The 27,311-nt window shown below is 43.7% G+C and overlaps 1 protein-coding gene across 2 annotated transcripts in view; it reads left to right on the forward strand.

Moving 5' to 3' along the window:
* The first annotated feature begins 11,838 nt into the window (after positions 1–11,838).
* LOC133350352 (uncharacterized) overlaps positions 11,839–27,311 on the forward strand; it is a 207,207-nt gene continuing 191,734 nt past the window's right edge. For both annotated transcript variants that reach the window (XM_061564640.1, XM_061564641.1), the window contains exons 1-5: positions 11,839–12,331; positions 15,976–16,063; positions 20,268–20,375; positions 22,621–22,793; positions 25,154–25,323. In XM_061564640.1, the coding sequence (XP_061420624.1) occupies positions 12,180–12,331; positions 15,976–16,063; positions 20,268–20,375; positions 22,621–22,793; positions 25,154–25,323 (691 nt within the window). In that variant the 5' untranslated portion in view covers positions 11,839–12,179. The remainder of the gene's footprint in view (positions 12,332–15,975; positions 16,064–20,267; positions 20,376–22,620; positions 22,794–25,153; positions 25,324–27,311) is intronic.

Here is a 27,311-nt window from a genome sequence, read left to right on the forward strand (position 1 = left end):
CCTAAAGGAAAATGCAATCCAAAAAACTAAAAAGTCTTAGATAAATGTCATGGGGATGTCGAAATCGGTTTGAAGCTTTGTTAATAAGAATTGAAAGTAATGGCCATGTGAAGTTGAGTTGTTACCGTCATTGTAACATCACGTGACATCACAATTACGTTGGGGTGCTGTCAACACCATGCACAAGGGTTGTCGACTTCGTGACACGCGGTGCATCATGGGAACTTCTCCACGTAACTCGTAAGCACACGTCGAGGACTTTTATAGCCATATTGGTGGCAGGGTGGAGCGGTGGCGCAGTGCTTAGCACAGTGAGCTTAATTCGCAAGCCACTGCTCACGTGGGTGGCGAGCGACATCTGAAGTGATCCCTAGCGTGGTGAAGTATGGTCAAACAACCCCCACGACCGACACGATGTGGGGATGCCTTCATCCAGTCGTGGATTGACAAAGGGATATAATTTATATGTTGTCATCATTATAGTGCCACTTTGTCCTGTCGCCAGGAGTTAAGTGGTGAAGTGGACAACCGCTGCATTGCCAAGTATGAATATACTTATAAATAAATAAAATAGCCTGCATTCGTTTTGTGGGTTGCGTGTACAATTAGGTTGGTGAAATGTTGCCATAACTCTGCTGAGCTTTTGCCCTTGTGCAGAGTTCTGCTCCAATTGGCTATTCATAGGACACAATCGAATCAGGCCCCTCTTTGAAATTGTCCCAAATGATGTGGGTGACATTGACATTGCTGAGCAGTAGCAGTACAGACTGTGGCTGGGTTTGATTTTCAAAGATGTGTTTTCTGCTCAGCTATTAACTATGTTATGGTGCTTGTGTCAGCTATTGTTGAGCTCATTGCACCTATGTGTGACCAACTTTGCTGGCCCAATTGTCAATGTTATTCATCCCGATGGCGTTTCACAGACTGTGATGCATTCCAGGCTGCAGGTTTATGAAGGCAAATGAAAGGTGAGGTATTGTTTGGTCGAGTTAAAAAGTGTTTATGAGAGACGAGGAGATTTTGTTCTGACTTCTGAATCTTGGCCAACAGGTCAATTTCAAAGGGCAATTTTTTATAATCCGCAGAATCGTTTACTTAAGAGAATTAGCAATTTATTTAGTATATTCGCCTACTCAATTATTAAAATGTTTTGATTGCTGACCGAATGCAATTCCGGTCATGTTTAAATTTGAAGGCAATAATGTGACATGAGCTTAAATGACAGCGTTATTTAGAGAAGTGTCCAATATGCAAATGAGGGCATTTCTGCAGATGTCACTTATCCTCATTAATGTTCTCCAGATTCACCCCTACCCATTGACCTAGTCTACCAATCACACCACACTCAGCCAATGAAACAACATCCGCTGTCGCCATGGCAACTCAGCATGTCCTGGCACAGTGTGGTGTGAGGGGTAGAGCTCCGAGAGACATCAGAATCCAGGATATTGCATTTGAGAATAACCTCACTTGACTGAGCCTCATCCCATGCGATTAATATCAAATGCGCCCTTCCACACTCTGCCCTGCAGAAGTCCCGTGGCATATCCCACAATAACTCACTGTGGCATAATCTTCTGACCAAAGGGGACAGGGTTATAGTCACTGAAGAAGTGAGTTGGCCGTGATGGATGAATGTTGAGATGCGTGTATGACATCGGGAGGCATTGCTGCCGAGGCAAGGCGATGGCCCGGGTCACAGCGCGGTAACGCGTGGCTTTGTTTTGCCGTCCCTGCGTGAACTCCACCGTTGAGCTGTCACGTGAAGTTATTGTCCCAGCGCAGATGTTCGTCAACAGGAGTAAAATACCTTGCCCTTGGCTTGTACATTTCTAGGATTATTTTCGTTTGCTTGTTTGACTCTGATTTAGAAAGACCTTGGGAAGATTTGGGCCCAGTGTGTTAACAAAAAAAATCGTTAGTGAAAAAAATATGCACACGCTTGATGAAAATAACTTGCATTAAGATGAATCATCTAATCAACATATGGTCTTCAAGAGCATGTAGATAAAACATTTTTTTACAAATTACCATTGTTATGATACGTTTTCCATACAATGCATTTTATATAATAATAATAATAACATTATCAGCCAGGCAGTTGTGGCACACGCCTGAGATCCAGCACTGCCTTCTTCTGGCTCGCCAGGAGAAGGCAGTACAGCACGTTGACTTATCACTATCGGTTTCCATCTATACGGGGATGGAGTGTTGCCCCCTCGCGCGCACGTGGGTTTTCTCCGGGTGCACTTGTATAATAAAAACACTCGTTAATTGGCTGAAAGCATCTTAATATAAAAAAAACCGAATGCAGAACCCTCCTGCAAAAAAGAGTCATACGGCTCAGTGTGGTTTTCCTAGGGGCGAAAATAATAATTGTATGATATGTTTGTTGAGACCAATTCAACTGTTGACATGTATTTAATTGGTAACGTTTTACTGCTAATTTTACACAAGTATGCCCTGTAGGCAAACCTTTTACAGCACGATTTTATCACACCAAGATTCAAACAAGTGCTTTATAACAAGTCCTACATCAGTAATTTCTTTTGTATTTTAAAGGTAACATCACAATACTGGTGATGTGTTGCTGTTATAAAAATCAAGGAAAATATATTGTATGTATTGCTGTGCATCACATACGTTGTACTGCATATGATTAAAAGCGAAATATTACGCGCGATTGCAAGTAAGGTGACATTTTATTACATAATCATGCAGCAGTTTAAATGATGAAATGGTGCATTCCGACGTACATATGCTGAGTTGAATAGGGAAATAAAGAAATGTACCGAGATTGTGAGTGACGCTTTTAAAAGACTATAAAAAAAAGAATATGTAAGAATCTGTGTGCTTTTGGCTTCTTCTCGGCAATCGGATGAGTATTTTTTGTTTAGAATTGAGCTCAGCAAAAATAACGTGGCACAAGTCTCGTGACTCACAGAAAGGAGCCATGGGTTAAATTCCAAACACTGGTGCTCCTTCCTGTGTAGAGTCTGTACGCTCTCCTTATATTCTCCATAGGTTTCCCCCCATAGCTAAAAATAATACAAATATATACAATATAACAAGTGTTGGTCAAACATCCCAGTGCTAAAATAATTCCTGAAAATTACTCAATATGGATTACACACAGTAGCAGCATCGCACCCTACTGCAAAAAAACTTGGTAGGACCCGCTGAATACAGAGTCTTGAGACTCAAGTGAGGCTTTCCTGGGTAACCAAGTGTATTTTTGTTTTCCTGCACAATTAATCCAAGAACTTAAATTTGATTCCTGGCGATGGCCAACTTCAGCTTTGGGGAACCAATCCTCGATTTCCCTTCGTCTGAACAGCTTGGTAAGTAATATAATCATATTTATTTAGACTGGAGGAATCCGGTGAGCAATAAAGCTGTGATGTCCAGTCAGGGCGGGTAGAACGTTACAACGACAAACAACACAAAAAATGATAGGATTGCAAAGTACAAGAAAGGTGAAAAAAATTACCCAAACACATACAAATCCCACTGAGCTATTAACTTATTGTTCAAAAGTGACCTGGCCACAAATGATAGCTCAACAAAGTGGCGCCGGGGGGCATAAAAGGGAAGCCCCGAGGCTGGATAGGGGCTGTCTGTCAGTGGAATGGAACCCAAGGTGCTACGTCTTCTTCTCCGGCGTCGTGGGTCAGACAGCGTGCCGGCTATTCTGACCCGTGTGTGAACAGTATCCAAAGGTGCAGAAGTGACTCACTACACTAGTACAGCACACCAATGGATTGGAGAGCCAAACCACAACATTTACAATCTAAGTACGATGTTTCGGCTGTAATTACAACAAGCTTCATCAGGTCACTGGCTAATTAATTGTAAAAGCTTGGCTCTCCAACACACCGGTGTGCTGTACTAATAACGAATTGGCATGTTCTGTTTACGTGACAAACATCACTAATTGACTTTGTTGGGTAGTAGCGGGTTTAACGAAACATTTATATATTTACGCGATCTAACCTAAAAAACCTGTATTATTGGTGATGTTGGTCGCGAAAGCCTATGTGTTAAACGTTGCAAGCATATTTTTGTGGTCAAGTCTTAGTATCGGGAAGATTTAAATGAATGATCACATTAGGGCTGATAAAAAAACACGTACAATTCGGAAAGAAGACAACAGTGGGTGTGTTAGAAATATACTGGTCCCTGGCATTGGAGTGTGGAATATACCATCGCTAGTTCAGGACTGCGAATAAAGACAAGTGTCACGTAATTTTATTAAATCAATGAGGCATGTTGTAATTAATTGGCTCCCGAACCAAAGGAAGCCCGTAAACTTATCTCATCATGAATGAGTTAAGACACTCGACCTGCAATCCATTTGATCTCGCAGCACAGATTTGAATGGCATGCCATATAGTCAATTCTGTGGCCAGTATGGAAGAGTAGGCCAAATGCCCTCTAGGGGACTCTTGTTCTCTCGAGAGAGAATGGAGGCCCTTCCCACCAGCAGTGGAGTGAGGAAGTAATTTCAGACAGTACAAATCATGTTTTGTTTTTTCAGATTCGCTTATGTGGCCGTCTGGCACGCTCTTCATTCAGAGATTATAAAGCCACTATACCTATGCACTTTCAAATCTATATTGAAAATACATTTATTTAAAACTGCTTTTTGTGTTTAGTTTGTTGTCCTTCCCCCGACACCTCCAATTAGCATGGTTGGCTATGTATCGTGAAAAAGAAGTTTAACGTACGTACATCCATGTTCCCTGCAGTAGGGTAATCTCGTGTTTGGCACGTTAGACACATAGCAGGATAATTGACAACAGCACATGTGAAATATAAAGTACAACATATATAGTCGTAATAGTGTAATTGAACTTTCCTCATTTGATTGGGCATATAGAATAATTAGCATAGATGATATTCTTAGGTTTTTTCGGTAAAGTCACGTAGGTAAAACATCAAAATTAATTAAAATAAAATAAAGATCACGACGTTTCGGAGGCAACACAAGTCTCCGTCATCTGGTGGGACCGTCACAGCCAGATTAGCTGCATCAATGAGGCAATGATTCAAGATGTAATCCCTTAAAAGCGAGTTGAGGGGGGAGGAGAGGGGGGGGGAGCTCATCAGAATGTGGTAGCCAATGATGACGGAGACTTGTGTTGCCTCCGAAACGTCGTGATCTTTATTTTATTTTATTTTTATTAATTTTGATGTTTTATCTACGTGACTTTACCGAAAAAACCTAAGAATATGAATCCTTGCAGTCACGAAAGCTTCAAATCTAGCATAGATGATGATTTACTATGGCAATGGATGCCAGAGGATTATATGGGTTTACACATTACCAAAGAATTGTCATCTTTAATTAAAAAAAAATACGGAGTGCCAATACGACTGCATCTGAGCCCAAAGATTTATAGTTTACTCTTGCATGCTGGATTTGGCTTTTTCACTCGTGAAATATATTGCGGCTTATTTTCTTCTATGTGCTTGGCCTATAACCGTGAAGGTCAATTCCACTGCTAAGACAATACTTGTGGAAAAATCCAGTTTGTAGAGTCACTTGAAAAGGTGCAAATTTCAAAGGATCTTTATAGGTCATTTATGTGCTTACCGTGACGATATGAAAAAGGATGTTGAGAAATGGGTCGTGAAATGGTGTCCTGTTGAACATTTCCCATTGTAAAATGCCCTTGCAAAATGTGGCTTCCCTGAGTTCGGCTTCATCAGGGAGTTACATCATGCTTCCGTTCTTCAATGAAATCCATCTTTTCTCCCTAACCCAGGGGTCGGAAACCTGTGGCTCCAGGAATTCGCATGCGGCTCTTTAAAGACTGCTTCGCTACGTTATTAACTCGGGACCGTCTGGTATTCGCATGCATTGCGGCTCTTGAAATCTTGAGTTTTTACAGAATGAAAAAAATATTCTTCTTGTTATATTGGTTGCCAACCCCTGGGCTAGCCCGGCCTCCAGCTGCTACCAGGCTGATCCCTATCACTAACCTACCCCTATCACGACCTAACCATACCGCTATCACTAACTTACACCTATCACGACATAACCATACCCCTATCACTAACCTACCCCTAGCACGACCTAACCATACCCCTATCACTAACCTACCCCTATCACAACCTAACCATACCCCTATCACTAACCTACCCCTATCACAACCTAACCATACCCCTATCACTAACCTACCCCTATCACAACCTAACCATACCCCTATCACTAACCTACCCCTATCACAACCTAACCATACCCCTATCACTAACCTACCCCTATCACGACCTAACCATACCCCTATCACTAACCTACCCCTATCACAACCTAACCATACCCCTATCACTAACCTACACCTATCACGACCTAACCATACCCCTATCACTAACCTACCCCTATCACGACCTAACCCTACCCCTATCGCTAACCATACCCCTATCACTAACCTACCCCTATCACAACCTAACCATACCCCTATCACTAACCTACCCCTATCACGACCTAACCATACCCCTATCACTAACCTACCCCTATCACAACCTAACCATACCCCTATCACTAACCTACCCCTATTACAACCTAACCAAACCCCTATCACTAACCTACCCCTATCAAAACCTAACCATACCCCTATCACTAACCTACCCCTATCACAACCTAACCATACCCCTATCACTAACCTACACCTATCACTACCCACCATACCCCTATCACTAACCTACCCCTATCACAACCTAACCATACCCCTATCACTAACCTACCCCTATCACAACCTAACCATACCCCTATCACTAACCTACACCTATCACTACCCACCATACCCCTATCACTACCGCTAACCCATTTTCTACCCCTGAACCTATCACTATTCCTAACCCCACCCATATCACTACCCCCAACCCTATCACTACCCTTATCACTACCCATATCACTACCCCTATCACCAACCCTGAACCTATCACTAACCCTAACCCCAATCCCTCCTTAACCTAGATTTGAAGCTTTCCTGCCTGTTCCCCCAACTGCCTCAATAACTGCACCGCCACTTATAATAACCATACTCTTTATCTCAACCGCTATCACTGTTTGTACAATTTATAATTTCTGTAAAGAGCCTTAGAATAAGGCGCTATATAAATCTAAATAAGATGAAATAATTTAATCAACACGTAGGCTGTGTTGATCACTTACTTGAATATGCAGCCTTATTCATTTTAAGTCAAACGCTGTGAACCAACTGCAGTTGCCAGCCAGGCAGTACGGTCAGTGAGCGATATTCCCAGTGTTAGACTGTGACCCGTTCTTTTATTTAAAACGCAACACAATTCATCAATAATATAGATAAGGTGACATTCTGGGAAATGGCCCTTCTTCATAGCACGACGCGTGCTGTGAATGTGCAATGAAGAAGGCATTGCTGTGTGTTGTGCAGAAGTGTCATTGCCCAACACATCACTTCATAATTTTGAGTCCTCAATGGTATTGACGAATGGGTTGGCTTTGTTGTTGTTATGTGTGCTTGTGCACCACTGCCATTGCAGCATCACCAAACAATGTGTTGCCTTATTAGCTCTCCGATGCGTGTTCGGCTTTCTCCTGGGTTGCATCCCGTGCTGCAGTGACGTCCTCGAGCTCTGAGCACGTGCAGCAAAACGTCGGACTTCGCTACGGACAAACACGCGGCACAACCCCAAGGACGGCTGCACAGCACCAATCCCCCCACGGCACTGCTGTCATATTCATGTGCACAGCTACGACTCCTCGTGCGGTACTAGCAATGGCACCGCCTCGAGGCAGGGCTTTAAAGGCAATCTTGGGCTGGTCTTGAATGGGGCCCTTTTTCTCCCTTGGGAAGATTTGGGGATTTATGGAGACACTGTGCTACAATCCATCAACGTGAGCGCAGACTCGCCTTGCTGCTGGCCACTAGTTCCAGGACACTGCGTTTTCAAGCTTTGGAGTGAAACTCAGTTTCCTGAATTTTACGCGCTTTAATATGCCCTTATATTTCGTCAAGTGAAGCTAATGGCTTGCAAAGAGATCTCAGAAAGCCACTTTCATGACCCATTGGAGAGCATAAGGCCCCCAATTATCAGTGCAACTCTTTGGCAAACACGAGAAACGTCGATGATGAATTGTTCTGACAGGTAGAATGGTCTGCATTGAAATTCAAATGCCCGGATTTCCCACCTAATAGCTTGACCGACCCCCTCTGTCTTCCCAATGCAATGCCACATTACACCCCCACTCCCCCGCTTCCCGCCCCCCAGGTATGACCAGGCCTACTCCTCCTTAGGCACTGCCGCATATTCTACTGTCACTAAAACTACACCACCATTTCAAACGGCGATCACCTTGTGTGCAATGGTATAATTGCTGGAATACGGCGCAATTTACATCGATCTTAATTTTGGAGCTTTCGTGACTGCAGGAATTATTCTTTGGTTCTTTCGGTAAAGTCACGTATAAAGATAAACTAATAAATTAAATAATAGCATACGACGTTTCGATTGCAACACAAGCAATCATCATCAGGTATAATGAAATAGCGACACAAAATCTAACCAGAAACCCACAGACAGACATATAGATTTTGTGTCGCTATTTCATTATACCTGATGATGATTGCTTGTGTTGCAATCGAAACGTCGTATGCTATTATGTAATTTATTATTTTATCTTTATACGTGACTTTACCGAAAGAACCAAAGAATAATTTACATCTAGCTAAGAAAAGACGATTCACTAAACTTGCCACCACTCACAATCTGTGGGCGATGCAATGCCTACTGATATCACCGAGCAAGTTAAGCATTCATTATTGCCGTATTTGTCATTCATGTGGTTGTAGCAGTGCAGTCAGCTAACAGTCGCATAATTTACGAGTTTTAACCCGGTCGGGGTTACTAACCTCATCATCCCACTGTGGTTGATAAATGGTGTGCTCATTTATTCGAAGTCACCGGTGCTTGTTTTTGTCTTAGCAGTGGAGCATTTTCATCGGTGGCCCAAAGCCATCGATGGAAATTAATCACTGGTTTAAGCAGGGAGATATTTTTAATAGTCGTGGATTAATCATGCACGCTGAAGAGTAACACGGACATCTTATTACAAAAAATTGACGTAATAAAACCAACAGACGTGTCAAGGCAGTGTTAATTATGGTTGTGCGCCACTACAAATGCATTAGCCACATTGCTTAACTGTTATTATACGTACTGCATGGTTTTGGTGATCTGTGCCTAACGCCTGAACACTTGGTACACTGTGTGTAAAGCTGGGTAGGCTGCGTAGATTTTCATCCAATTTCTTTTTTCATGAAAAGCTTATTAAAATTGTAACTAATTATTCTTTTGTTACAAAAATATTTCTTTTTCCCAAAAATATACCAGCGCCGCTTTTGATGAAAGCCAAGCCCTGTTTTTGAATTCTATATGTGTTTTCTATCACTGTCAATAAGTCACAAGGACCAACGTTTGAGTCTGTTGGGCTTTATCTCTCAGAACCTTTTTTTCCCATGGACAACTTGATTATGTTGTTTTGTCAAGACACAAAAAATACAACCAACATTATAGTGCCGATTTAAGAAAATTTATCTCAAGGAAAACTCTTGGGACATGAGCGTTAATTTACACCAAATAGACATATACATTTTTTATTATTAAATACATTCAGTGCAATCTTTACATGATTAGGATAATAATTTTAAAAAAAATAATTGCATGAATATGATCATCTTAACAAATGTCACATTGTCTTGCAGTTTTTGCTCATGATGAACTTCCACTTGAACGGGAGAAGGCATCTTCCATAACTTACTTATCTTATATGCGACTTCCTATACTAGTGGTTACATACCACAGGGCCCAAATAGGTTGGTTGTTTGTATTTACATATTTAGTAAAAAAAAACATGAAATATGATCTCATGCAATGTACATTTTCGTTGATGGAATAATTACGTACTCTTTGGTTCTTTCGGTAAATTCACGTAGGTATAAAATAAAATAAATTAAATCACAACGTTTCGATTGCAACACAAGCAATCATCATCAGGTGGGAAACCCACAGCAATATATTTTTTTTGCTGAAAATCTAGATGGAATAATTACGGTTTGAAACATAATCACAACTAATGTAGCGATGAAAACGTGAAGACATTACAATTTTTTAAGGTAAGTTTAAAAAGAGATGTTCATTGAACACATCATACGGAGCACTTTGTTCATGTCTTTCTGACAAAGCACCAGAGTGCGTATTTAAGAATTGTATCAGTCGATGTGCAATTGTTAAATCACTTATCAGCGAATGAGATTATTCAATTAGTAGGAACACTCGACAATGCCACAACAAGTGTGAACAACATTGCTCACTTTGTTATGCAACTGTTAATAGTAGTGGATCTCTTCATATCTAATTTATTCTGATTTTAACTCATGCTTAGATTAGACAATGCTGGGTTATTCCTACAATACTTGTGTGCCACATCATAGGGATTAAATCAGTGAACTTTGTCCAGTCGTTATTTTGCTCACAAATTGCTGAAAAACGTGGTGTGAGAGCACGTCTTTCTGCCACATGTGGAATATGTGATCTTGCCCCTGCAAATAACATTTGCCAGGACATTTTGGATAACGTCATAACATTCGCTAAATATGACAATGAAGAAATACAATATGGTAAGTGCATGGAAAAAACATTATTATTATTATGATGTGGTGGTTAAAGTGATTCCTTTGCCTTCAGATTTGTTCCAGGTTTATATTAAAGTAAAAATTATAACATTTTGCCAGAGCTATACGTTGTAAAATTACGGTGCATTCAAACAAATCACAATTACCCCAGCACATTCAATCAGCGACCACTTACTCTCGGCGGAAAAATGTGTCTTCATTCTGTATTGTATAGGATTGAATTACCTAAAATATTGCCTCTCAATTATACCAAATAAAGTAACAATGCTTTGTTTTATGAAATGTGCATTTCCTGCTGCACCATTGATTTTAAACATGATACGTTTTAAAATTTACGGACATTTTTTCCAGTTTACATGATTTTTCACTCGGAAACATAACTCCTAAACATAGCGTCTGCGTTTTTTGAGGCCATGCTGCTCGTGATTAATAGCACTCTGAAGGCTGTGCTTATTGGTGAACATCGCATAGATCACACGTGCTGCCTGGCCAGGAGATGCCCGCAAGTCCAGGAGATGGCAGTGCAGCAAGTAGGTTTGTGAATATAATAAGTTCAACTTGCATCGTGACTCATGATATTCGCTCACTCTCGTCGAGAGAGAGAACGACTGGGAGGCAAGAGGAACCACGGACAGAGTCAGAATATGTATTTATACGGGAGGAATCCGATGAGCTATAAAGCTCTTTTTTCACAGATGTCCAGTGGACGCCACGTGTACACGGGTTCCGTGTGTATGTACATCCCAAGGGGGGTGATCGCCTAATAGGTGAAGTAGATTTTTATATGAGCGTAGAAACACAAAGTTCTAGCCTGACATGTCAAAAGAAGATAGACGCATTCAACGTTTATGCCACACAGATGGCTATTATGATGATAATCGTGATTATGATGATGGTGCAGTAGGTGCTGGTTATTTCAGTGCAATAATCCACGTGACAATGGACATCTGTAAAAAATAGAGCTTCATAGCTCATCGGATTCCACCAACATAAATAAATATTCTGACTCTGAGTATGATCGTGCATTTACCATATAGCTCCGTTAGAGCAAAGCTACCGAGTCGCAGTTATTTACAAGAGAACGTCCGTTTGGACTGGGCCACTTAATTGATTTGCTTTTCGCCCATTCCACTTGAGCCGCCACATCCGCGTAAGACGACGGGCAAGAGCCCTGCCACGCTGATCTCTCGTGTGCGATTTCCAAACTCCGCTCCTGTCATTCCCAGCGGCGTGTTACAGCCAAGAAGTGAGACGAATGCCAAAGAGAACAAGAGATTGTGTATATATACTGTATCTAAATAGCTGCTGGTTCTGTAGCTTTCGTTGAATTCATCCCTTTAGAAGCTTATTCCTGGAAAGTATGTATGCAATAATGGGGTCCGTACGGTGAATGTTGTTGTGAATTAGGTCGACCTAAACTGAAGTTTGAGTCAGCGTGAGGCTTTGCGAGCGGCAGGGGGAAAAAACAAATCTAGACCTGGGTGGGTTTCGATTGAGGCCATGATGGAGATGGAGGAGATGGAGGAGGTGGAGTTCGTGAAAAGGTGCCACGTCCGCAAACGCAGTCTGCTGGGCTTCGATGAGTTTGGCTTTGCCATCTTCAGGAAGTACTCGGAGGAGTGGAGCGAGCAGCATCGGACGCACGAGTACAGGTGAGACGACAACGCGCACAGCGCACGTTTGCTCGCGGCCGTCGCGTGTGGCCTCGTGGTCTGTCTGAGCAGCGAGTCAGCGTGAATGGGCCGAGAGCCCGACTTTCACTCGCCAGGGTGGGGGAGAACATGAGAGAAATACAAATATTGGCTCACCCATACTGACCCCGTTGCTAGATAATAGTGGTTTTGGAAAATCAGTAGGCCGATGAGAAAAGCATATTTTATGTTTCATATCGGGTTCTGTTTATGAATTTTATTATATATATTATTATCCATATAACTTAAAGACAAAGCCCTGACAATCTACACAACAACGTGTTATGCATGTGTATATGTTATTGCAGTTTTGCCTTTTGCGTTGAACGGGGTCTCGTAGTTTAGATCAGGGGTCGTCAACCAACATATCAAAGAGAGCAATTTTTTTTCGAATTCCGCAATAAAAACCCGCTCAATATTTCATGAGCCGCAATGCACGTAAATAACATCACGAAGCAGTTCCATCAAGAGCCGCATGCGGCTCCAGAGCTGCAAGTTGCCAACCCTCGGTTTAGATGGAGTGCTCTTGCCACAAACTAATGGCACCCCAACAGGTTGCGCTTAGCAAGCCTGACTTCTGCTGGTGAACCTAGAAGGGCGATTTCGGTTCAGGTTCGTATCGCTTAAACAAATGCTGCCGGATACTTTTGGTCTGGGAAGCCAAATGGGTCGTTGTATGTAAAGACACAGAGCAGAAGCCTATTTATGTGTTCTCTCCTACCCATACGAAACAAATAAAGCCCCTTAATTTACACAGTATGAATTATGTGTCTATTTTGGCATTCTAATTTTATTTCGATTGTGGGCACGCGCCCACAATCAAAATGTAGAAAATTCAAATGGCGGTCGTGCATCAACTCGGATTTAATTTCATCTGTCGTCGATAACATGAGTACCACTTTGTGGGAGAAATCAACAGATGGTGTTGTTGTATGCAAATACTTGCCCCCAACCATATGGACGTGGGATTTCTACTACTCGCTGGCTCAGGGCCTTACATGGCAAATGATTGCCACCCCCATATGCATTTGAGCTGCAAACCTGTTTGACATTCCACTTCATCTTTTTTTTCTCAAGTTACAAACTGCTTTGAGCAAACTGCACATTGTTGGTGTCAGTGCTATAGAAGGCTTCCCTCTAGCGTCAAGAGATGAGAATAGCCACTGCGAGTGGAATCCGTCTACAACAGCGTGGTGTGGTTCGATTTCAACTATTCTTTTTATTTCAGAAGCGACCGGACCAGAAATTATAGCTCAACGAAGTGGCTTTTCATGTAAAAATGTATACGAGACAAATATTAATGTTTCTAAATGTGGAGGGAAAAACCGGAGGACCCGGGGAAAAGTCCACGCGACCACGGGGAGAACATGCAAACTCCAAATATTCAGGCTTCAGAGTCAGGATCAAACCCACGACTTCCTGTACAGCAGGCGAGGTAGTTAACATCTCGCCACCATGACGCCTACCCATCGAGGTTAACGATTGTTATTGCAGCTGTCATACTTTTTTTTTCCGACTCAAGTGAACTTTGAGGCTATGTTGATCAATGTCGGTTGCCTGAGTCAGCGGTAGAAATTCCACATTGCCATTGCAGGGAGCAGTGGGCCACCTTTTCCACCGTGGACAAAATGCAGACACATTCCTCAGTCAGCTTATGTCTCTTAAAATTGTGCAGTACACTGTCATAAAGTTGAACACAATACCAACTGGTCTTGGTACAAATCAATTGCTGCCACCTGAACACAGCTGCCAATTCCTGGACTGTCTAATGTCAGAGACTCGGTCATCGGCTTGCCACCTATCTGGGACAAACCCAGCCAGGTGGAAACCCTAGGGACTGATTTCCCACACAGTGGAACTCAATAGATCAACCCCTAAGAGATAATGGGCACTTGGGCCTGGTCTTGAGATCATTCTCATTCGTTTCACCTTTGAAAATTAAACACTCGAGGTGCAATTGTTTACTGTTACATAGTTCACTGAATGCCACCGATCACACATTGCATGGGCATTCAGTAACAACAAGTAACGTTTAACACGTAGGCGTTCATGACCATAAAAGTAGTATAAGTTATTTGCTCATAATAGAGAACACAGCCAATTAGTAAGGTTTGTCACGTAAACAAAACATGTCAATTCGTTTTCTTGGTTCTTTCGGTAAAGTCACGTAGAACAGGTCTGTCTTTCCGACAGACCTGTTCTTCACCTAAGGACGGCTGCTTGCGTTGTGGCCGAAACGTCGTGAGAATTATTTTATTATGTTTTATTTTTATTATTTTATTATTTCCATTCTACGTGACTTTACCGAAAGAACCAAGAAGATGAATCCCTGCAGTCACGAAAGCTTCAAATCGAAAAATGTCAATTCGTTACTCGAATTTGTGGAAGATTTATCCACAAATCTGGCTGTCGCCTGATGAGGCTAGTTGCAATTACTGGCGAAACGTCACAGTACTCGAATGGTAAATGTTGTGCGTTTACTCTCCAACACACCGGTGTGCTGTACTCGTAACGCATTGCCATGTTTTGTCTACGTGACAAAACTCACTCATTGACTATGTCGTGTGGTGACGGGCTTAACGACACATTTCAATTTGTGCCGTCTAACCCAAAAAAAGTAACCTACACTACGTTTTATATCACCTGTCATATTTTATCGTGAAACGCCGGCTGGGATGAACTCACACGTACTGCATAGCGAACCCACATTGAATCGAAGTTTAGGAAGGAAACATATACGTTTGTATTTCACACAGATATTTGTAGAACTCCCAAAGCTGATGGGCTGCGAGGTGACCAGGAGATAGCGGCCCAGCGAGCAGCTGATTGAATCCATCTGTGTGGAGCTTTTACGGCCTTCAGTGATTGATGTCAGAGTTTTCTCTGGGCACGACCGTTTCCTGCAACGAGCACAATCAGAATCTGTATTTATTTTGGAGGAATCCGATGAGCCATGAAGCTCTTTTCGCATATGGCCAGTAAGGGTGGGTCAGAACTTTACAACAACAAACAATAAATAAATACGATAGGAGTGCAAAGTATAGGAAAGGTAAACAAATCACTTAAAACATAGACAAATTAATAAAAAATTTTTTTTATCTTACCAGGTAAAGCCTACTGAGCTATTAAAATATTTTTCAGAAGCAACTTGAGGCATTCCTGGATAAATAGGTCATTATTATCATCTGAAGTAAATTATGGCATGGTGAAACGTTTAGCACACTGCACTTGCAATCCAGAATTGTATAAACCTCCCCCCACCTCTGCCATCCCAGCTGTATAATTGGGTATACCACAGTGAATCGATTGGCAAGTTGCGTGTCGTCGGATAAAGTGTGGGTACACCCACCTGTTTCAAGACGTCTGGCTAACGTGGAAGAGAAGGCCAAAATTCGCTCTAAGATGAGCTCTTTCGAATGGAGAAGGCTCTTCTGTCAGCAGTGGCGTGAGCCAACAGTTACAGGGCTGCACCTGTACCGGTACCCATCATCATTGGAGCAAGCAGATACTTTCGACTTTTTATTTTGACTGTTGGATATTTGCGGTCTTCGATTCAACCTCTGCTGCTGCCACAGTCAAATGATGCAATTTTCGTTGCCGTGCAGCCACCCGCAGACATCAGGCGGCCGTCTCTCCGCCTGGGCCGAGCTGCTCGAGTCTTGGAGCAACACAAACACCTTCAGCTTCAGCAAGGTGAGATACAGAGCAATTCCGCGTTGAATTTCGGCTCCTATTTTGTATAACTATTTGAACCGATAACGTGCACGCTAGCAGAAGCCACGCGGCGAGCTGTAGCCAACGATTGCCCAAGCTCCGTGGCCCTCTATGTACTAAAGCGTTATCAGCAAATGATTTACTGTTTACATGTGGGAGGAAACCAGGGCACTCGGAGAAAAAGCATGCTGGCGAGGGGGGAAACACTGCATCTCATACAGATGGAACAGGTGGTGCGCACATTTTCTGCTCCGCCTTTTCAGTTTTAAGTTTCATTTATTTGGTATAGCCCTGTAAGCCATTCGGCTCTTGAATCGGGTGCAACCGCAACAAACAAAAAACACAAACATTAACAAGAAAACATCTTAAAGTGACTATGCACAAACAGAAAAATCCAGGAAAAAACTGCAAAGTCTTCTGGAAAAAAAGCACCGTACACCAACGCTGTGCAAAAATCCCAGTGGGATGCAAGTCAAACAACAACAAAGCAAGCCAGAGTATGAGACCTCGATGCCTACAGGAAGGTAGTGTCACGACATTTGTGCGATCCGCCATCCCCCTGGTCCATACTCTGGCTCGCCAGGAGAAGGCAGTACAGCAAGTGGACCATCTCTTTACACATGTACCTGGATAGAGTGTTGCCCCCTCGCACACATGGAGTTTTTTTTCTGGCGTTCTTGGTCTCCTCCTACATCATTAATTGTCTGAAAACATCCTGAAATGAAAAACCCAACGCAGGGCCCACCTGAAAAAAATAGTCCCACGACTCGGGGTGGCTTTCGTGGACGAATAATTGAAACAATCCTTGTCGCCAATTGACGAGTTCCACACTTGCAAGGCACCAAGCTCAGTGCACCAGTCAAAGCGGCACGCAAGCCAAGAGGAGGAAGCATCTCCACTCGCAAGCCGGGCCGCATGCCACACGTTGCTCCCAAACCCACCGCTCCACAGCGCTGGGTAAACAATCCACCTCGGGCCCCACCACTCAGCGCCACCTGTGCCGGCTGAGAGCAGCGTTCTTCACTCATTTTCTGAGTGGGCGGAGTGGGGGGAGGGATACTTTCGCCGATCAGACATCATCAGTGCGTGGGCAAGCGGTGTTTTTACACGTTACTCTTTGGTTCTTTCGGTAAAGTCACGTAGGTATAAAATAAAATTAATTAAATCACGACGTTTCGGGCGCAACACAAGCGTCCGTCATCAGGTGGGACAACCACAACAAGAAACAATTGCTGAAGTTTGTGTTGCGCCCGAAACGTCGTGATTTAATTTATTTTATACCTACGTGACTTTACCGAAAGAACCAAAGAGTATGGATCCCTGCAGTCACGAAAACTTCAAATCTAGATTTTTACACGTTGTGTATTGTCGTGGGCCGCACTAAAGGCCGCCATGTGGGCCCTCCGGCCTTGCAATGAAGCACTGCCTTTGATAGACCACGGTCAGGAACACCATCGCTCTGGCGTCAATTAAACAGGCACCACATTGTGCAAGGTCAACGATGGCCATCTCATGGGATAGAGTGGCCCGCCAAGGTAGATGAGCAAAGCCGAGTGGGGTAGTTGGACACTGTGGTATTTACCACAGGTTCGTTTATCCAGGTCCGTTTTTTTACCACCACGTCACTGGCACAACCCCACGTGCATTAGAGAATGGAGACATTTCGAGTTGACTTTGACTCGAGTTTTAGGTTAGAATGGAATTTTGTATTCAATCGAGGAATTTACAGGTTTTAGGAAAGAGTCAATGATACTGTTGTATTCTCAGTAAGGTGAGGAAGGCTAGATGGTTTTGTGTTGAGAAGAGACAAATGGTGAGATTCGAAGAGCTCTGGAGATGTGGCTGGAAGGAGTAGAGGAGGGCCAAGAGTGAAACGGGACGATGTGGTGGAAAATGATATGAGGACATTGGGTGTGACTGAATGGGTCTCTATGTGAGTCTGTGGATCTGTATGTGAATCTATGGGTCTCTATGCGAGTCTATGTCTCTATGCAGCGCGACTCACGACCTCCTCTTGATACCAAGATCCAGGATAGTCATGTCTATGCGCCGCTTCTCGGTGGCAGCCCCAACAGTCTGGAACGATATCCCTCTGCACATTCGCAGCATCACCTCAATCGCCTCCTTCAAGAGACACTTAAAAACTCACCTCTACAATCATGCTTTTGAGCGACTCTGAGCTTGGCTCCGCACCTCTGAGTTGCGGCCACTACGTCTGCAAATTTGCGCGCGTTACAAATTGAACTATTATTATTATAGTGGATGTGATCAGAGAAGAGGCACAGAGTAGAAGCACGTGTCGAGAGAGAATCCCAGCAACCGACCCCCTGCAATCGTGGGCCTTGTGACTTAATAGGTAATATGTTTTGTAATTGGGTTTTGGAAAAAAATACATAATCATTGTCTCTGAATAGTTAAACTTTGCATATCTAGATTTGAAGTTTTCATGACTGCAGGGATCCATACTCTCTGATGATGGACGCTTGTGTTGCGCCCGAAACGTCATGATTTAATTTATTTTATTTTATACTTACGTGACTTTACCGAAAGAACCAAAGAGTATAAACTTTGCATATGTTTAACATTTAGAAATGTGCCTTCATTGGAATTAATTTGCTGTAATTGCCTTTGACAAGATTCCATGACCTTTGACAAAATTCAATAACCTTTGCAAGATTCAATGACCTTTGCCAAGTGTATTGTGTGGATCAAACACGTCTCTATTGGACTCGTGTCAACATTTTCCCAGCACGAATCATCGCCTCAATCATCAGTGCGCGTCATTAGTCATCATCAGTTTATTTAATGTAATACATTTAATTCACCAGTCCCGTAAGAAGTAAAATTGTATCCCCTGTCTCAGGATTGGCAATTAAAGATGAGCAACAGCCAACACCAGTTTACGTTATGAGCACAGTTTTATATAATATCCTGAGCTTTCGTTTAATTTCAAACGCATTGCCTACTTTACCAAATTTCCATTGTTTTTATAAAAAAAAGTGTAATAGTGATATTTGTTAATTCTAAGAGTCCATTCATTTATGTAATATACACCTCTGTAAGTAGCACAGGAATTCATTTTACATTTTTGGTGTTTTTCATTTTCTATAAAGCAGTAATATGGAATATTCCTGTGGTCAATTATGGATATCAGTAATCGTTTGCCTGCAGCTGTTAAGAGTTGCTTACATGTTAAGTACATTGATTGACGTGTGCCTAAAGCACGTCCCTGATTGGCTGTCCCTATGACACCCGTGCGTTTAAAGGGCAGAACAATGCTGAAACACAGCCCCGAGCAATAGGAATTAGCATTCGAGAGTCGGCGGTTTTATCATTCGCCTGAACCAAATGAGGATTCTGTATGAGAATATTGCATCGTAATCTGTAAGCAAACATATATAAGCAGTATATATCTCCACGTACCAATACAACATTACAGTCCACCCTACTATCCAGCAGCATTTACTAAGTAAGCAAATTCTGGACCGGTTTCCACCTTGTGGCTCTCTCCAGCAGTCAGTCGGGGTTTGTTAAACAACTGCTGCTGGTTCATCTTCTTGGTTCTTTCGGTAAAGTCATAATAAAACATATTTTATTATGTTTTATATTTTTTATTATTTTATTATTTCCCTTCCACGTGACTTTACCGAAAGAACCAAGAAGATGAATCCCTGCAGTCACGAATGCTTTAAATCGAAATTTAACTGCTGCTGGGTTATTTACGAAAAAACATCAGGCAAACAAGCACCTCCTCGTGAAAGACCTTCGATCTTCCGCAAAGGTTCTCGTGGGCCACGATCCCCTGAGCGTCACCCACACGCAAACATGATGTACAAAAATGGGAAAAAAATTCACAAACTCCCCACCAGTGTACCGCTGGAATCAACCAGACTCGATGCCCGATGCGCAGATAGGGATGTGTCGTCACGGCAATGCACCACTCTGCTTCTCCTCGCGCAATCGTCCGGTTCAACAACGTCAACGTGAAATTAAAGATGTTGCTCCACACTTACATGGGCCGTACGCCAGGCGAGCCAGTAGCCTCTTGCGTCGTGCATTATACTCCACGAGTACCCCCCCCGCCCCCCATATAATGCAATGGTGCGAATTCGATAGAAGTGTTTGCGTTGTACCTGGCCGGGATGGCGGTCCATCTCCATGCGTCCGTGCGTGCGTTTCACAGCTGCGTGCTCTCGTGAGAGAGGGAGTGCCCCCAGAGACGAGAGGTCGCCTCTGGAAATGTCTGCTCGGCAGCGACATCTTGCAGGAGACCAGCACCTACAACTACCAGGTGAGCTGTGTGCGCGCTCGATTCACGATGAGGGCTGCGGCGGTGCAAGGCACATCCGAATTAGCGCGGTTGGCTACGTACGGTGCGATAGAAGTTGAACGCTGCGTGCGTGCATCGCTTGTTCCCACGCCCCACTCACGCAAGCTGCTTCACCACTACGGTAGCCTGCCACTCTCACCGTGCCACCAAACAGTGGCTCGTAATGTTTTGGCTGTATCCTCAGGAAATTCAAATCTGTAGCACGTGCTACTTCAAACGATACTATTTAAAAGTATCTTGATGATAAACCACTGCACAGAAAATGGGAAAACAAGCAGATGATGAAGAACACTGAACCATCAGACGGTCACCGCATCGCGCGCTTCCAGATGCCGTCTGGAACGTTCTTCCTCCCAATATTTGGATGCCACTAGAGCTAATGCACTTTTAAATCTCGATTGAAAACGAATTTCTTTATAATTTCTTTGTTTGTGTTTAGTTTATTGTCCTTGTCCCGCACCTCTGATTAGCACGGTTGGCCACATACGGTGCAAAAGAAGTTCGGCCATACATGTGTGCATTATTTGTCCCCACGCTCCACCCGTGCTCATGCAAGCCCCTTCACTGTCGGCAAGGTGTGTGCAAAGCGCGTAACGCCGCTCAACAGCCTAAGCGGTCTTCTTGCCGATTGGTCATCGCAGCATGGCAGAACATTTATAGAGGTGTCTGGCTATACAGCAATTATATCAACCATTATGCTTAGAATGAAGAAACCAATATACAGCAGAGAGGTGCAGCCCAGAAGTTGCTTGCTCACGCCACTGTTGCCGAAAGGGCCTCCACTAGAGGGAGCTAGAGGGAACCCCATTTTTACGTCCTAGGAAAGTATGGTGGTAACCAGATTGTACCCTACCTGCTCATAGACTTACTCTGGTGGGCACAGGTGTGGGGAATTAAGAAGCGTGCCCATTGTTCAAACTAAAAACTAAACTTTTTTTTATTTTACTAGGTAAGGCACACTGAGCTATACAGCTCTTTTCAGAAGTGACCTGGGCACAAATTAAAGCTCAAAAACAGTGGCTTATCACGTGGAAATGTATATCACAACATGCAAACCCAAAATATACAGCAGGCGTTAGGTTTGAGATCGAACCCAAGACCTTCTGTATACCAGGTCAAAGTAGTTAACATCTCGCCACCGTGGCACGCAGGCCATATGGGTGGGTGCTACTGTGCTTCCCTTTGTAAATGTCGTTGTCTCTGCGCTTATTTGTATATCGCTGACCGTTGATGTGCTTTAAATGTGTACCCTACTTGGTGCGGTATGTAAACATCAGCAATGGGGAGACAAAGGCGGCCGGGAGTGGTGTTGGTCCACCCACCCCCGAGTCCGCTGTAGCAGGACATAATGAATTCACGTAATTTATCATTGTGTCCTGTCATGGCGCCGTGCCCACCTGAGGAGGTTCTCGCTAACAACACTCACTCCGACAGTCTGTTCAAGGCAAGACGGGGTGGGTGGGGGGGGGGATCTTCGTCTTTGTAGTAGCAGTGGCTGTTGGCCTTGTCCACAAAACTAAGGGGGTGTTGGGTCTCAATCGTAAAAAATTAACCCGTAAAAACAAAGTTTTTCACTATAAATATTTATATGCGTGGCATCGGTTTTATTTTATTATTCATTTGTTTTTCTTGAGTAAGAGTTTCATTTTTATCACATTGGTATTTTAAATTAAATATGAATTTTTGTTTCTTCCTAAAAAGTGGAAAATTTTGGAATTTTTTTTCACGAAAATAAATTGTCACGCACAACGAGTCTGTGTGCAAAATGTCAGCTGGATTGGATCACGGGAAGTGGGTTGAAAAACGACCGAAAGATTTGCACGGTCGTAAGCGCGCAAGCAAGCAAGTGAACTTAATATAAAGGATTAAAAAAAAGCCTCGCTCTGCCACTGAGGAGACATTAAACTAAGGCATTTTTTTTTATTTTGCCAGGTAAAAGCCAATAAGCTATTAGCTCTTGTTCAGAAGCGAACTTGCCAGAACCGACAGCTCAACGAAGTGGCTTATCATGTGGAAATGTATAGCAGCCAGAACAAATTTAAACGCATGTTGATAATTATTATACACGTGGAGGGGGGGGGGGACCGGAGGACCCGGAGAGAACAGGGTCGGGCTCCAACTCACGACGAAACCTACGACCTCCTGCACACCTGGCGAGGGAGTCAACATCCACGCCACCGCGTCGAACGTTCCGCATCTTCCGCAGGAGTGCGTCTCGGGCATCCGCCGCCAGCTGGTGGACCTGGGCGTGAGCGAGTACAGCGTGCACATGGCACTGGCCACGCTCTGCCAGGCAGACAACAGCCAGCGGCGTCAACGCACGGAATCGCAGAGCTCGGAGTCGCCCCTGCCGGGCAGCCCGTCGCTCGCTCAGAGAGGGTAAACGCGGCTTCCTCTGTGTCACGCGTCCGCTGCCAGCAAGCTGCGAGTGTTGTTGTTGTTGAGAGAGATAGGGGTTGTTGTTGTTGTTGTTGGCTGGGTCATGTAGCCCGCATGCCCAGCCACCGCATTCCTAAACAGCTTTTTTGTTCGGCCTGATAGAGGGGGTTAAACGGGCGTGGCACGGGCTAGAGAAGAGATGGAATGATGTGGTACGAGAGGATGTGTAGCTGAGTGGACTTGCCGATGACTGGTACCAGCGGTGTCAAGATCGGCCTCTGTGGAGGAGGCTCGTGAAGGACGCTACTGGGCATTTGGAGGCAGTCGCCCTCCAACAACAACGGAGGGCAGAGGAGCGACGCTCACAACAACGAGCGGAGCGCCAGGGTGGCTAAAGCACAGCAAGTTGGCACAACAGGGGGCACAGGTGGCGCATCAGCCAGTCATCTCAGTCAGTCGACCTGTGGCACATGGGTCTGCCCCGTGACCTCCTGCCCGCGGGCGTTCGACACTTCACGTGGCCTCCACGTGTACATAGCCTGGCACAAGCGACGTGGTGACGTCACGGCCACTTAGTGGCGAATGGCGGTTGTTGTTATCACACCGTGTTTGTAAAAGTAATGTGAATTGTCACAAATGTCTTGCACCGTCCAGATTCTGGGTTTGAATGTGGCGAGTTGCCCATGATTAAACCCGGTTCTCGGGTACGGTAATAACCCCGGTTTACGTCGGGAATGCGTTCCTCAGGGGTGCCACGACGAATATCGAAACGACGTCAATCAAAGCGATGTACAGGGTAGGTGGTGGAGGGGAAGGCTGAGGTGACATACGAGAAAGGACGGACGATGCTGCAAGCGACGTCAGTGCGGGTTGAGGCAACGCAAATCAGGGAGCTGTGTTTATCAAGTGACGATGTATTTGTGAAACGTCTTATAAGGGCGATACGTAAATCGGGGTATTACTGCACAGTGATGGTCTCAGCCCTGTCACCTACGACTGCACAAATTAACGATCACATTCAGTTTTATTCTACACCCATGGTTTGGCTAAATTGTAGGTCTGAGAATTAAAATATTCATCTTCTTGGTTCATTCGGTAAAGTCACGTAGAAGGGAAATAATAAAATAATAAAAAGAAAACATTATATATTTTTTTTATTTCCCTTCTACGTGACTTTACCGAAAGAACCAAGAAGATGAATCCCTGCAGTCACGAAAGCTTTAAATCGAAAATTTAAATATTGTTTTGAACTTTGATGTGATGAACGTTACCCTTCAATGAAGAGCAGATCAAGAAAGTGCGGCCCTCTACTGTGTGATCCAGAGATTGCTTGAAGGCGTCTCAGATATAGCTCTGTCATAGCCACGTCCATGGGCCATTCTTTAAATCAAAAGTCTGCTCTGCTCTAGGAGAGATCCACATTTATACTTTTGTCTCACGAAATGATACCAATCTGGATAAAATTGAAGTTCCTGTTAATGAGATGCTTAGGTGACTGAGGTGTGAGATCCTGGATTTGAATCCAAGTTTCATCCACATTTGAATTAATCTAAGTTGCAACTGTCGTGAGTTGATGGCCTCAATTTTGATGACCAATGACTGCACGCAAAATATTTGATCAAATTTGGTTTAGCACTTCATGTGAGCAAGACATTTCAGTTTCATGGACATCTCTGTAGCCGCAACCCTCACCAGGATAAGCAGACTGAGAAACGAACGAACTCTGTAGCTGAGCACGTGGGAAAAAGTGCAACACTCCTATTGTTGATAAGGGGCCACTTGATGGCATCTCAGAAGCAGGTCTTTGATACCTCCTTCCGTGGGCCTTAAGTGATGTGTACCCCTTCGAGAGTTCCAAATATACTCTTTCTTTCATGGAATGGTGTCACTCGCACAAGTGAAATGACATTGAGAAGGCAAATAATGTTTGTAAAAGTTAACAGCCTCCAATCTTCAGTGGCAAACGGTATCCGAATATAATTTCTGGCCCTCCCTTGAAGAGACTCGGCCTTAAATCAACGCCTGGCGTGGCGTCGACAAATTATTATTGGAGAGACAAAGGCAGCTGGCAGTGTGGCTGCCACACCACCTGTTTGTGTTCTCTGCCCAGTTTTAAAAGGTCCTCACGAACAGCACTTGCCCCAAAAATCTGGCGAGACAGGGGATATTCAACTATTGTGTGTATGGTCCACCTGCCTTGCCTACAGCACTTGCCTGTCAGGGTCGACAAGATGGAAACGGGACCCTCATTGTACGCGTGTGTGTGCGCGCACAGCACCTGGCACTTCGTTTTACAATCCCCGCTGCTGTCCAGAGCGTGACGTGCCTTGCTTCTGCTGCTGCTCTTCTGGGGTGCCCAGTGTGCAGATGTTGAGCCTGGAGCCGGAGAGCAGGCAAGTGCGCTACGTGGTGGGCAGCCCTCGGCAGAGCGGCATGGAGCATCATGCCAATGCCTCCGCCAAGGAGCCCAAACCGGTGACCAGCGATGTGGTGGACGTGTTGGTGCTGCGCCAAATCATCCTGGACCTTGGTGAGAGATGGATTGGATAGGAGGGGCGGAGAGAGGGGGGGAGGCAGAAGGAACTTTTTTTTAGGATTAACACTCACAGTTCACTCCTGGACATCTATTAAAAAGATCGGATTCCTCCAGTATAAATACATTTTCTAATATTCAGAAATTCCTCAGCAACTCAAAGGTGCTGTACATCATGTCTCATCTGAACTGTTCTAATGTGCGGCGCAAGATGTACGCGGCACCGGCCTGCAAATGGGCACGAGGCTGCCTCGTAGGTGGCAATTCTGTTTTGCGGTTGTCCCACTTACGTCATTTGGATGTCAATGAAATACCGGTCTGATTTAGGAATGGGGTTCCTGAGTATATCAGTGTTCTTAACAAGGCCCCGATTGTTAACATGTCGAACAAATGATACTCATTAATTAGAAATCAAGATAAAATGAGGGGTTGAAAACAACTTTGCATTTAAAAAGTTTGCTCAGCTACATGCAGTATATCCATTCATTCAAGTTCAGTAACATAATCTGCATGTGGGAGAATCTAAAGAGGAACGCATTGAGAAGGCAAATGTTAAGATACGTTTTTGCTCTGTGTGGTTACTTCTGTGCGACTTTATGCTGCATTGTCCCCTTGAAAGTGTCACACAATAAGTAGAAATATAAATACCACCTTCACTTTTAGGTAAGATAGCAATGTTTTTTTGAAAGTCTATCGAGGTTATAAAAGATTGAGAGGAATTTATGTCATGTACGTTGCGGCAAATGCATATTTGGAGTGGGGTATGCAATGTAGAATATATAGAATACTTCATTTAGCAAATAGATGTTGCTTCCTTCTGCATTTTGTTAGAGTTTATTGAGATAATTCTTTGTTTTCTCGACAGCAATTGTGGTCCGTAATTTTTTTATACAATAGTCCGTGAAATATCAGGCGAGCCATAGCGAGGTAAGAAAGATACCATCGTAGAGTGAAATGCAAACTTATTTCATAGATTAAGAAAAGTTTAGGAGAACAAAAAATGTCACAGTTTGTCGTTCGGCTGGTCGCGTGTTGTGGGCTAAATCGTGGGTACTCATATTCTCAACACTTCCAAATCACCTAACCAGAGTGGAAGAGTAGGCCACATACCCAGCTCTAGAGAGGACCAGCAGCGTGGTTTGCAGACCACACGTTGTGAACCACTTCCCTAGTGTAGACTATTAATAATAATACTGTACATTACAAATTAGAGGCGGCATTCGGTCCGTCTAGCTCGTTCGGTTCTATGATCCCATTGAGGCGTTTCTTTCATAGTCCCGGTGAATCGGCTTCCACCGCGTGTTTGGGGGCAGTCGGTTCCAGACTGCCACCACTCCGCGTCCGGAACTTTCGCCTCCTGGCCTTGGTCCGGAACTTTCCTATGCGCAGGTTCCACCCTTGGCCTTTGGCTCTCCCCTCTGCGTTGACCTTGAAGTATTGTAGTAGTCGCCGGGAACGACTTTGTCGATGTTATTTCCTGTTTTGTAGTCGTTGAATTAAGGCCCCACGGATTCTTCTCCGTTCAAGATTAAAGGGATTTCGTATTTTTGACTGACCTGTCATTGAGTCCAGAAATCGCTCAGGTCACTCTCCGCGACTTCCCCATGGCAAATACACTCGGATTGTTCCACATGATACCACAAGATGGCATCATATGCACTGACCACAATGAAAATATCTTGTGTCTACATTTGGAGTACATGTGATTATATTGTATTCTTGTACTCTTTGGGTTTTTTGGTAAAGTCACGTAGGAAAACATTTTTAATAAATAATATCACGACGTTTCGGAGGCAACACAATTTTTTACCTATTTGACTTTACCGAAAAAACCAAAGAGTATGAATCCTTGCAGTCACGAAAACTTCAAATCTAGAATTGTATTCTTGTCTTTAAAAAAATGTATCTCAAATTGTATTCAAAAGGAAAATTTAACATTTTCATTTAACAATGTATTTAAGATAAAAAAAATCATGATCAACGAG

The sequence above is a fragment of the Lethenteron reissneri genome, chromosome 33 (assembly GCF_015708825.2).
Source record: "Lethenteron reissneri isolate LAM-NWPU_2019-01 chromosome 33, ASM1570882v1, whole genome shotgun sequence".
NCBI lineage: Eukaryota > Metazoa > Chordata > Hyperoartia > Petromyzontiformes > Petromyzontidae > Lethenteron > Lethenteron reissneri.